At 37.0% G+C, this 13526-nt stretch overlaps 1 protein-coding gene across 2 annotated transcripts in view; it reads right to left on the bottom strand.

Moving 5' to 3' along the window:
* Positions 1-13526, bottom strand: part of hpn (hepsin) — a 110978-nt gene that overhangs the window by 14749 nt on the left and 82703 nt on the right. For both annotated transcript variants that reach the window (XM_039773621.1, XM_039773622.1), the window contains exons 8-11: positions 10167-10332; positions 8947-9134; positions 4360-4455; positions 1938-2080 (exon numbers count right to left, since the gene is read on the bottom strand). In XM_039773621.1, the coding sequence (XP_039629555.1) occupies positions 1938-2080; positions 4360-4455; positions 8947-9134; positions 10167-10332 (593 nt within the window). The remainder of the gene's footprint in view (positions 1-1937; positions 2081-4359; positions 4456-8946; positions 9135-10166; positions 10333-13526) is intronic.

The raw sequence follows: 13526 nt of genomic DNA, 5'->3' as shown, positions 1-13526 counted from the left end.
GACCTTCATCTTTATTTTCAGATTTTGTTTGATGGGTACAGGTGAGCTGGTCATGTCCTGCTTGTTTTGTGTCTCATTGCTGTCCGGCTGCTAATTAAGGAAAAAACAACTAAGGGTCAAGCTAATTAAAGCTAAGGCTAAAGAAGTTCATTAGCATCAAAAACTGGTTACTAATTAAGAAGATGGTTAGAATGAAAACCTGCAGCCATTGTGGCCCTCCAGGACTGGAGTTTGACACCCCTGCCTTAGAGCATTCACTATTTCACCATCTGTGTTGATTAGCGACATCTTCCCTTTCCTTACACACATCACTCCTTCCTTGGCCATTCTTTTTCTATGGAAATAATTTCTTTGGGTAATTTTTACAAATTTTCTCTCTAAATGACGTTAGGCTTTCCTTCTATTCTTTTTAACATGTTTCCCATACACACACACATTGTTTGTTTTGGATGTATTACACAGCTGTTTTCTTTACAATTTACTACCAAGTTCTCTTTCATTTTTTACTACAGTACTTCGAAATTTTACAGTGAATGTTTCTTCTGACGTACAGGAAATGTTAAAATTTAAGAAAACTGTATTTCAGTTTATGGTTTTAAGACTCTGCCGTGGGCTGGTGCCCTGCCCGGGGTTTTTTTTCCTGCTTTGCACCTTGTGTTGGCTGGGATTGGATTGGGACCCTGTAGTTAGGATATAGCGGGTTGAATAATGGATGGATGGATGGATGGATTTTAAGACTGACACACCTCCTCAAAATTAGCCTTACAGTAATAACATTCAATGTAACAGCTTTACTTTAAATAGCTGTCCTGCCAAAATGCGGTGTTAAATTAGTTCATAAGGACTCAGTCATTTCTACCCATTGAAATCCATCATGATTCGAAAAGAATAGCAAATGTAGAAAGGCGTTTAAACAAACTGTTTTAATAAACAATCACTATGCTAAGCTATTTGCAAGGCTATTCCAGTTCATTTTTGGTCTCCAATTACCACAACAAGCTGTCAAATTTTTTTTCACATAAACAAATTTTTGATTTTGCCCGTGTTTCCTGAAAAATATGTAGTCAATAATGTTATAGTCATCTTCATGTCTCCGATTTAGACAAATTTCTTGTATAGTAATGTCATAATTATGTGCAGCTACATACAGCTTCAACTGACTTATATAATTCTTGATACTACTTAGCAGTTAGGAAATTGATTTTTAATACTTTACTAATTTTATTTTTGCCTATTAACTGTGGACTACAAGTTTCAAACTTACCTGATATATTTTTATTATTACTATTGTCCATTCATAAACTTCCTGTTCCTCTCATTCCCTTGGTTACACAATCCTTGACTAACCTGCTTCTATGCATTGGTGCACCTCTGGTTCAAATAAAACCTGTCACATCAGGGTAGATCTGTCCTAGGAAACATCCCAATGTCCCATAAACCTATTACCCTGTATTCTATACCAAGATTTGTGACACACATTAAATCTTCTAACGCCTTCGGTTTTACCTGGATGGATGAATGGCACAGGCAAAACTTAGGAGAAGGCCGCCTTGTCAGTTCTGCTCTTCAGCTTAGCACCTAACTCTTTAAATATGGGTGGTGGAAATGACAACATGCCCTTAACTGTGTCATTTGTTCCAGTGTGAAAAATGACAACTACATCCACTCCATCACGGACAAGAAGCCTGTTGAGCCACCAACAGAATTCTTCTACCTGCCCACATGGAATGCAACACACCATAAGAGACTGTCTCAGGGAAAAAAAACTGAAAATCAATAACTCAATATGCCAGTCTTAACTTTCTTTATAATATCTTGAAAATTCAATATCCTTTTTCCAAAGCTACTTTCTTTTGTCATACATTATTCTACAATAATACTAAGTGAAAAAATGTCAACAGTCTTAGGGACGTTTGAAGTTTCTGTGATAAACGTACCTGGCAGGCATCAATGCCTCCTTCTGCATAACCAGCACAGAACATTGTGTTGGTGATTTGGTTCCAATAAAAATTCTCTCCATTACAAACATTGTTACTAATTACGGGCACATTGGCTTCCTGTAGGACATCTGATGGCTGACCTGAAGATAAACAAGAAAAGAAAGAGGAGTACATTAGGAGGCATTTTGGATCACCACCAGAGTGGATTCTTCCTCTAGAACAAGGATGTGAATAGAATGGAAGCAAACTTTCAGATACTGAAGATGAGAGGGGAAATGGACCGTACTTCAGTAAGTGAGAAAAATGTCAGAAAGCAATGCACAACATTCATAATTACAGGATTGTTGAGCCACACCAATGTCACAATGTTAAGATGAAAATTCTGGAAGTATAAATGTTTCAGCCATCAAGGTCTCCACTACAGCTTACAGCTGTTACACTGCCGAATATCACTTATATTTTTAATAATTCACCTTTTCAAAGGGTAGAAGAATCCTTTGAATAATAAAATTCTTGCTCATTTTTGCAACAACACTTAAAGCACTTTAAACCAATGTTAATTAGAGTTTTGGTCAGATATGCTGTGTTTAATGCATTATGGTTTGTTTGCAATCATTTTGAAGCTCTGTCACTACTGATTGTTTTGTATTTATTCTTTTTCAGTTAAATAAACACAGCAACATAGTTCCCAACCCTTCGAAAGATATTATTATAATCATTGTAACTTGCAGGAACTGTGGCAAAATCATTTTAAACAGACACTACAGGTTAATTTGACAGATTCACTTAGATTCGCACCTGTGTCCAGCTGACAATTTTTGATTTTTTATTTTATTGGTATTATTTGAAGAAAACAACATTCCATACAATCCTGTCAAACTTAACAAACCATAATTCACCCCCGCCAGACAGAACTAGAGGAGAGACAACAATAAGAGCAAATCTATAAAAAGAAAAAATAAATCAAAAACAAGAAAAGACAGAAAAATATGCTTGTCCCCCGATATAAATGATTTTATAAGATTTGATTAATTAGATCTTGCCATATTTTTGAAAGTTTTGAACAGATCCTCTAAGTGAGAATTCATTTTTTTCTATTTGAAATACAGTAGTAACAGAACACTAGTTACCCACTGTCTTCCAGTTGAACAAGATAAGTCTACATTATAGTAGTGTGGTATAAGCAATTGCAATCAATTTGTCCATCTCAACTTTAAGCCTATATTTAAAAAAAAAAATCATAAAATTAATTTTAATTTATTTAGGAAATGGTTTGTAATGAATAGTTTACAGCTGCTATTTAAATCTTAGCCTCTGGTGTAGTAGCACTAATAACCACTAGATGGCAGGATAAAACCCAACAGAAGTGTGCTGGCAGGATTTTGTTCGCATTGTGTGGCGCGTGTTTACAGTCCACCACTTTAATAAAGGAATTTACTAATCAAATAGACCACAATAGGTAGATTTTAGTCAGAAAAGGGCAAGCAAAAAACTTAACAAAGTTACACCAAAAGGAATAAAGGTTTAGGCAACATCTGAATAACTTTATGGTGAAGGACCTCGTGTCATATTAGGACTGTCTCCTATTATGATAATGTTTGGGCAGTAACTGTTATTTTAAAGTATAAGAGCAAAATAGACAATGTTTGAAAAACAAATTTCAAAAAGGTCAGGCACGTTTGAAAAGGATAGGTACAAGTCTAAAATATAGAAAAATCAAAAATCTATTTTTAAATTTATAACTCTGTGGAGTGAAATTTTATAAAGGCTCATTCAGGCTGTGGTGACATTACACTCACAGATAGGATGCAATTTGTGTCATAATGCACAGTTGATAAGTTTGCATTCTAAGCATAATTGATATGCACACTGCCTTTAAACACTGATTTAGTAGTTTGAAATTATTTATTCAAAATAAAGGCAAACTTTAAAGTGTTTAAAATGTATTATAGAATTTAAAGTGACCTGGAAACTTTGACAAGTACTGAGGCACAGTGTGGGATATGGTGGCTGTAGCTGGTTGTTTGTGCATGGGTACTTTGCACATGGCATCACTCTGGCCTCTTTCTAAAAGGGCAGACTTTTTATTCAAATCTTGTCTGAAATTTACTAAATAAATAATTTTCTTAATATATAAAAGAAAATTTCCTTTAAAATCGCAGGTACCTGATTTTAAGTTTAGTGCTGTTCATTGAATTACAAATGTTCAAGAGACCCTGAATTTGCCGAAGAAACAATAAATAAAGATCTCCCTCACTCACAAATAAACACTACTTAGGCAGACTGTTAAGATTTATAGACACATTTATCTGAGATCAACAACTCCACTATCTTGGAGTGTAAAAAATATAAAAATACAAAGTCACTGTATGAGAAATTTGAGGATATCTGACTTTCCATTCAATGAAGCCCTACATACCATAATATTTCGTGTTACCCCATCCTGTTACTGTGCAGATTTTTCCATCAGGAAGTTGTTGACTTAGTGCAGGAAGACACACTGGTTGAATATACTCTGAATGGAAAAAAAAGACAATGTTACTATAATGTCAGAAACATGAAAAATTCAAAATATATGCATATATGAGATACTGGTTAGTGTGGTCAACCATTAGATAGATAGATAGATATGAAAGACACTATATATGTGAATGGTTGAATGATGTATTCAATATTTACATGAACAATTCTACAATGTATGTGATATTATAAAAGATTATGTTTGTTCATTATTGTAACTTAGATTAGACCCTATTTTAAGACAATTGTATATATCTTCTTCTTCTATTCCCTTTTTTACATGGGATGGCTATTTTTAACTAGACTTTATAAGTGCTGTTATTTCCAAGGGGTTCACATACTTCTTCTTGCCACTGTAGTGCTGCCAGAATAAGCATTGGCTCCCTGAAACCTTAAACTGGATAAACTGGCCAGAAAAAGGATAGATGAATTGATGGGTTGGGATAACTGGTGACATTTTGTTTTCCAGTTGTGTTATACCTTAAAACTGAATCTTAGGTTACTTAATCTTAGGTTACTGTATTTAGTTTATTATAACAAAAATCCATGTATTCATTGTTCCCAATATTAGATGGAGTTTGGCTAGACACTTCCAATGTCACATTTGTCAACTCTTGCTATTCTCAGTCAGTCAGTCACAGGGGTCTGCTGGAGCCAATCCCAGCCAGCACTGGGTGCAAGGCAGGAACAAACTCCGGGCACGGCACACACACACACACACACACACATAAGGGACATTTTCGGATTGCCAATGCACCTATATATATATATATATATATATATATATATATATATATATATATATATATATATATATATATATATATATATATATATATATATATATATATATATTGTGGCAGTAGGGGGGTGCTAGTGCTCCCTTGAACCCTCAGGTACAACTCCAGACACCAGGTAAAAGTCCAAGACTCTTTATTGTTTTCTAACAATGTGCACAAAGCACCCTCCACACTACTCATTCAATCACTACAATACTACACTACAATAAACCAAATATTCTCTCCTCCTCGCCCAGACACTTGCTCCTCTACCTCCCAGCTCAGCTGTGTCTGGACTGAGGCATCGTCCTTTTATAGCCCCTGACCCGGAGGTGTTCCTGTCCCAGCAGTCCACAGTTCCTTATTCCTTCCGGGTCAGGGCAATCAGTCTTTTACTTCAACCCGAGCACGCCGCTCCTTCCCGTCACATGACCGTGACGTACTCCCGGTCATAAGGCACAAAAGAGCCCATAAGCCCTCTCACAGCGACTCCTGGTGGCCCCCAAAGTATCCAGCAGGGCTGTGTAAAAACATTACGTAGTCCATAAGGCCCTGCTGGAACTCGGGGCACGATCCTGCTGTCGGGAGAGCTCCTCCCAGCGGCCTGGGGGTGAGGGCTGGAGCATGAAGCCGGCAGTCCTCCACAATATATATATATATATATATATATATATATTTGTGAATTTCCCCTTGGGATTAATAAAGCATCTATCTATCTATCAATCTATCTATCTATATTTATTTGGTAAACCCTAGCTATCCACAGATTTTGTTCCCTACGTTTCGCTTATCTGCTATTATAAAAGTGTAACATGGTATAATCATGCCTATTCATAAATAAAGTCCTCACTGCGGGCTGAGGGATGGGGTGGGGATGGACATTAGGGGTTTTTATTCATGGTCATGCACAGCAGCCGAAAAACATTTCAAGAGGCCTATCTTGCAGCAGATGTCCAGGGCTGCTACATTGAATGGATTAACATGTGTTGTTTATGAGTAAGCTACTAAACCCCATTCTTGATTGGAACCAGGCTTACAATTATTCCCCATAAACAAGGAACTCCCAATAAATGTGGGTCACAAGGTCACTCTAATTAAAGTCCCTGCCCTTTGTACATTCTGACCGATGATGCTACTGATTAGATGGTTTAGTAAGGTCCTTAGATTGGCCCCACTGAAGCGGCCACTTGCAACCTTGGGCAAAGCACCCTGAAGACAACTGAACTTGACTGTATGGGAAGTAATAGATGTAACAAGGTTTTGGTAGGTCAACCTGTGGTAGGATTGAAATTGAGCCTCAAGGAGCCGGGCACCGTCTTCCTCTGTGCCAGTGTCCTGCCAGAACCTAACCCTATTTTTCGAATAGGATAAATGCTTTAGTATTTGGGTGTTCCATATTGTCTGTGTATATATAGATGCACACATTTATATGGAGGGTTTCCTTGATTATCATATTCACTTCCCTCTTGTGAATGACATTGAACATTAATATGGAATAACAGATGACCCAAATCTGAACAATTTTTTTAAATAAATCAAAAATATAAAAAATAAAAAAAACACTTGAAAATAGGAATCTCAAGTTCATAAAATGGTTGCACCCAAATACAAAATGAAGTGGCCTCAAAAACGGTGCAAAATAAAATTAAAAAAGCCAAAAAACTTAATTTCTGGAAAAAAAAACTAAGGCTATAATTAGAATATTTGTCTTTGAAACCCCTAATTGGATATTATTAAAATCCATCAAAATTATACCAAGAAGCAAAAATGAATACCAGAATAAGTTAATAGTTTTGGTACCAACAGAGGTCTTGCGAATTTAGCTATTCTGGATTTAGGCTTTTGTTTAGGTGATTTTGATTTGTAGCTATTGTATTGGACGATGATTATTTGATTATTTTGTTATCTTTTGGTACAAATCCCAGCCAAGTTTTTCCCACAACGTTTCTATCATTCTCTAGTTCTGTTAAACTTTGCTTTCAAGTTTGCATTTCTATTGCAGGCATAACATGAATTTCCAATAAAAACAATGTAATTACTTATCCCTTACTTTTAACAGCTCTTTGAATTGACTAATGTATCGCTAAATAATTCACAAGGATCAAGGGGTAAACTTCAAGTACCTTTCTTTATATGGTCTTGTGAAGATGAAAGGTCAAATCTGCCAGATTGAGTATAAAGCATGTATTTAATCTCAAAGGCAAAAGGAATATCATTTGTAGAAGATATGGAGACTCCAGAATTAGAGGACTGAGTAGAAGAATATATTACCCTCTACTGAATCCTGTGGATTTGGTTACCATCACTAAATTCTGGACTCAGTCATTGTATTTCTGGCCAGATTTATTTTTCCACTGAATTAGATCTCAAACTGCCAACATGGGCGAGATATGTGTTTCATTTTACAATGGACCATGCAGGTCCATGGGGATGTGTCTCTAAGGTCAGGAGTGCAATTTATCACTGAATTCAGGAAGATATAAGCCACCAACTAATGCTGTCGGAACTTTGTGTAAATGTAAGTAACTGAGTGGAGCACTTTGGCTGAGCTGATAGAGCATTGCATAAGTCATTATAAACATCAATCAACACTAAGTCTTTGTTCCTTTTTCAAACAGGAAATTGGTCCTTTGGCCATTTTGTGCTAATGATTCTGAAGAAATCCTGGTGCATGAAGATTGACCAGATAGCCTAAAGCCATGTCCACACAACTCCACTTTCATTTAAAAACAGTGTTTATGAATAACAGTAGAGTTTTGACGTCTCTGTCCACACTAAAATAACCAAAAACACAGATGTATATGCCTACACTGAGCATGCGGAAAAATCCTTGAAGGGATGATGAAACTGCCAGCCACAGGACTTATAAAAAACTACAGTGATTGTTCAAGTATGGTATGTGGGATTCAAACTGTACAAAATTTAATTTAGCTCATACATGCAGGTAAGCTATAAAATAAGCACCACGAAAAGCAACTCCTGTATATCCATTATGCTGAAATATGTTGGGTTTTTTTTACCTGGTAATGAGACATTGTAATGAGCAGGATTCACTCAGAGAAGGACCCATTAATAATCACAAACCAATCAGAGTGCAATTAGAGTCTGCATTTTCAAAACTCTGAGTCTGTGTTGTCAGAAGCATATGGCTCTGAGGAGGGTTTCAAATTCGTTTTTCTGGCATAGTGTGGACAAAAGGTAAAAACGGGTACTCATGTCTGAATTTTTAAATAAAAAAGTAGAAGTGTGGACAGGGTCTAAAACATCAAAACTGTGTCCCACTGATTTTTACTTTCCTGTCCACAATAGGTAACAGGGAAGATTTTAGCTTATGTCCAGGGAATTTACATTGGCATGACTTTTGTTACATTTAACCATTTAATTGTGTGTGTGTGTGTAAGTGGGAATGTGTGTTAAAGATATAGGTGTAATATTTCATTGTTTTCATAGTTATATATTTATGTAAGAAATACAAAAACACGATCAAGTCATGTGACTGGCTAAGTTCACACTGGAAGCTTTTCACATGCTGGAGAAACTTAATGCATTCATGGTTGGCAATTCATCTAACAAAATTGCAAACTACTAACCCAGAAAACTATTTAAACCACATTATGTACTGTATTTAATACTTTAGTGACATCAGACAACTTCCTATAAAAATGTTCTGCAGTGATACAGATGATGCAGATGTGTTATGAAGATACCTGAAAAGGTGAGTGGGGTGGCCAGGAAAATTACAGCAATATCATTGCTGTTGTCATCAATGTTTGAATCCACAAATGGCTGATATCCAGAATGGTAGATGACAGCCTGAATTGGAAGGTAATTACCAGGGGACGTTTGGGAGATGGAACCGGTAAAAACATGCCATCGGCTGAGAACTCGGTTTCTCCTGGGGAGGAACAAAACAGATAACACATACTTATAACATAACATAATGAAAACTTACAAAAAACATATTCTCAAAGATAATATTTTCAAATTCGCTCAGTTGAATTCAGGAGGGTAATCAGGAGGATAAAGCAAATGATAACAGCAATAGGAATAAGGCAATAGCCAGTCCTAAATGGGCTACCAGTTCAACCTTGGCCCCACTCAACAAACAACTATGCCAACACAGAACCAATGTGAAATTGACAATTCACAAAAACAAGAGCATCTTTGGGATATGGTAGGAAAAACTCTGCAAAAAAGGAAACAACCCCTGTAAAGGATTTAGGAGTTTATGTTGATATGACATTATCATCATCTAAGCAATGTGAATAAGCTATTAAAAAGGCAAATAAAATGCTAGGTTATATCTTGTAAACTGTTGAATACTGAGATGTTATATCCAGACTATATAATACACTAGTGAGACCACATCTGGAGTATTGTGTGCAGTTCTGGTCACCACGCTACATGAAAGACATAGCAGCACTTGAAGTTGTGCAGAGGAGAATGACCAAGAGCATCATGGGACATGAGGACATGTCCTACCGTGACAGATTCAGAGAATTAAACCTGTTTAGTCTCAAGCAGAGGAGACTGCATGGGAGCCTAATCCAGGTTTTCAAAATTCCCTAAGGCAATGATAAAGTAGACCCAGCAAAAGTCTTTCAAGTTAACAGTGAATTACATACTTGAGAGCATCACTGGAAATTAAGGGGAAGTGCAATTAGGACTGAAGCCAGCAAGAACTTCTTATTTGAACCAAAACACCTAAAGAAAAAAAAACCCACACAAATACTGGAAGTGTAAGCAAACTCCAAAGAAGGCAAGAGATTAGAATCCAAAACACTCGATCAGCAAATGTTAGCCACAGCACTACCATCACATACTTTAAGCAAAATCTTTTTTGAAAATTGGTAAAATAAACACTAAGCATTACCAAATTCATAATATAAAACAAAACAATCCAATTTGACTGAACTATATTACATACTCAGGAAAGCAATGGGCAGCAGTGATGATCCAGCGGTCAGAAATAATTGAGCCTCCACAGAGATGACTGCCATCATAACGTAGGCTGACCTGCCATGGCCACTTCCCTAGGCTGGCATCTTGGCCACCCACAATGCGATCCACAGGCAACTTTCGTCTCCCGCAGTCTAGAAGACAACAAGATCAAGTAGTAAAAAATAGACTGAAGTGAAGTGGTTTTTGATCTCATTGAAGAGAAATGTCCATTATCTAAATTAAAGGAATTCTCCATCAAAAAATTAGGTGTTTTTAATTTGTTACTTATCCCATGTATTTTGTAACGGTAACAGAGAAAAGTATTTAATCTCATGTTTTCATGGAGAATGGTGATAAAAAAGTTTCTGATAGAACTGGACACGATAGTGAATAACACTGGACAACAGCAAACAACATCAAAAAATCAATGAAAAAATCTGATGTTACTTGTATTCGATAATTCACACTTCATTCATTTGAATGCTTAAAATGGACAAAACCATGCATTTTTGGCTAAAATATCTTTAAATAAATAATTCAGGAAAAATAAGAGAAATTCACAAATAGAAAGCAACTCCACACGGGGTCAGGCTTTAAAACTGAAGATCTGCCTTTCCCCTTCATTCATTTGTCAAGAGTCCTGTCTTCAATTCAAAAGTGTTACCTGGTGTGAAGGGACTTCCTGTCGGTGGACAGCGTTAGTTTTCTGGATTTATTAATTTACTAATATTTTAACAAAAAATGCATGACTTTGCCCGTTGTCAGCATACGACGGAGCACCTTGACATGTAAATTATGTAGCACAACTAACATGAGATTTGTTTCATAGACATTTTTGGTATTGTTGGCTTTTATCCAGTGTTGGTTACTATTGGGTTCTGTTCAATCCAAGACTTTGTTAACACCATTCTTCACAAAAATATGAGATTAAATATTTTTGTTAGACACCACTGCAAACTACATGGAGTAAGATGTAATTTTAGGGTGGGATATTCCTTTAAGCTAAAATGGACAAAAGGAAAAAGTGGTAAACACTAAGATCAATGCTGCTGTATATTTGTAAATACAACAATTAGCTTTTGAAATGTCGTTCCATATGGCATAAGTCATACAGAATAAAAATTAATTGTTTTATTATATTTAAACCTGTTTTCAGTATATAAAATACCTTGAAAAAGTATTTAATCTCAGGACCAGCTCTCTAATTTTACTGAATAACAAATCCTACAGACAGTTTGGCTCTGTGAATTTTTTATTTCAAAGCATTGTAATTCTATTACTTTTTTAATGTTACACCATGTTTGAAAAAACTCTTTTTAATTTTCAAAAAGTAGATAATTACAATGGCATACTATTCGATCAAATAAATTATAACATACAAGACAGTTTTCTTCAAAATAAATTCAATGGAAATTAAGGAAAAATAAAAATACAGAAAAAAAACAAGATTCAATCCCCTCTCAAGAGAAAGAGACAAAGAAAAAAAAGGAAAAACCTCATCTAAACTTTAAAACATTCTTGCCGTGTATCAAAAAAGTGCTGGGATTTTTGTTTTGTAATATTTCTAATTTGAGATAATACAGAACATCTGTTGCTCACTGAGTTATAGAAGGTGGTTTGGGATTCTCACAGTTAAGCAAAACAGTTCTAAGTCCTAACAGTGTGATATAAAATATTAAAATCAGTTTATCTCATTTTAATCCTATCCAGGACTACAGCAAATTAAGAAAAGATCTTAATAATAAAAAAAAGCAATAAAATTAGAAAATTGGCCCAGGATCTGAATTTATTAGGCAATGCAATATATATATATACACACTGCTCACAAAAATTAAAGGAACACTTTAAAGAAACACATTAGATACATCAGATCTCAATATGAAGTTGGATATCTATACAAATAACGATGGGGCAATGTCTTAGGAACAAAAGGATGCCAAGTCTTTTAATGGAAATAAAAGTTTTCTGCCTACAGAGGGCTCAATTGTGTAGACACCCTAAAATCAGAGTGAAATGAAGATGTGGCAGGCTAGTCCATTTTTTCAAAAACTTAATTTCTGCTACTCAAAATGCTTTTCAGTATCTTGTGTGGCCCCACGAGCTTGTATGCATGCTTGACAACGTCGGGGCATGCTCCTAATGAGACGACGGATGGTGTCTTGTGGCATTTCCTCCCAGATCTGTATGAGGGCATCCCTGAGCTATTGTACAGTCTGAGGAGCAACCTGGCAGCGCCTAATGGACCGAAACATAATGTCCCACAGATGTTCTATTGGGTTTAAGTCAGGGGATCGTGAAGGCCATTCAATTGTTTCAATTCCTTCATCCTCCAGGTACTGCCTGCATACTCTTGCCACATGAGGCCGGGCATTGTCGTGCATTAGGAGGAAACCAGGACCTACTGCACCAGCGTAGGGTCTGACAATGGGTTCAAGGATTTCATCTCGATACCTTATGGCAGTCAGAGCACCATTTCCTACGCAGTAGATGTCTGTGCGTCCCTCCATGGATATGCCTCCCCAGACCATCACTGACCCACCACCAAACCTGTCATGTTGAACGACGTTGCAGGCAGCATATCGTTCTCCTTGTCTTTTCCAGACTCTTTCACGTCTATCACAGCTGCTCAGGGTGAACCTGCTCTCGTCTGTAAAAGTACAGGGCGCCAGTGGCGGACTTGCCAATTCTGGTGTTCTTGAGCAAATGCCAGTCGAGCTCCACGGTGCTGGGCAGTGAGCACAGGGCCCACTACAGGACAGGCCATCTTCATGAAGTCTGTTCCTGATTGTTTGGGTAGAGACATTCACACCAGTGGCCCTCTGGAGGTCATTCTGTAGGGCACGAGCAGTGCTCAGCCTGTTCCGCCTTGCACAAAGGAGCAGGTATTGGTCCTGCTGATGGGTTGAGGACCTTCTACGGCCCTGTCCAGCTCTCCGAGAATAACAGCCAGTCTCCTGAAATCTCCTCCATGTTCTGGAGATTGTGCTGGGAGACACATTAAACCTTCTTGCTGCAGCACGTGTGGATGTGCCATCCTGGAGAAGTTGGACAACCTGTGCAACTTCTGTAGGGTTAAGGAATCGCCTCATACTGCCAGTAGAGATGATTACTCAAGCCAAAACTAGCACGAGTGGAAAACCAGCCAAAAAAGATCAAGAGGGAGAAACTTGAAATGACCTCCACATGTAAAACCAGTCCTGTTTTGAGGGTTTTCTAATTGTTGCCACTTTAGTGCACCTGTCGTTAAGTCCATGAACACCAATACAGCTGAAAGTGATTAACAATGACCTCAGCTGCTTAACCAACCAGAAAATTATCAGACAGGTTTAATTGATTTCATGCCAGG

The sequence above is a fragment of the Polypterus senegalus genome, chromosome 12 (genome assembly GCF_016835505.1).
Source record: "Polypterus senegalus isolate Bchr_013 chromosome 12, ASM1683550v1, whole genome shotgun sequence".
NCBI classification, from domain to species: Eukaryota; Metazoa; Chordata; class Cladistia; order Polypteriformes; family Polypteridae; genus Polypterus; species Polypterus senegalus.
This window is presented reverse-complemented; position numbering and strand designations above follow the sequence as displayed.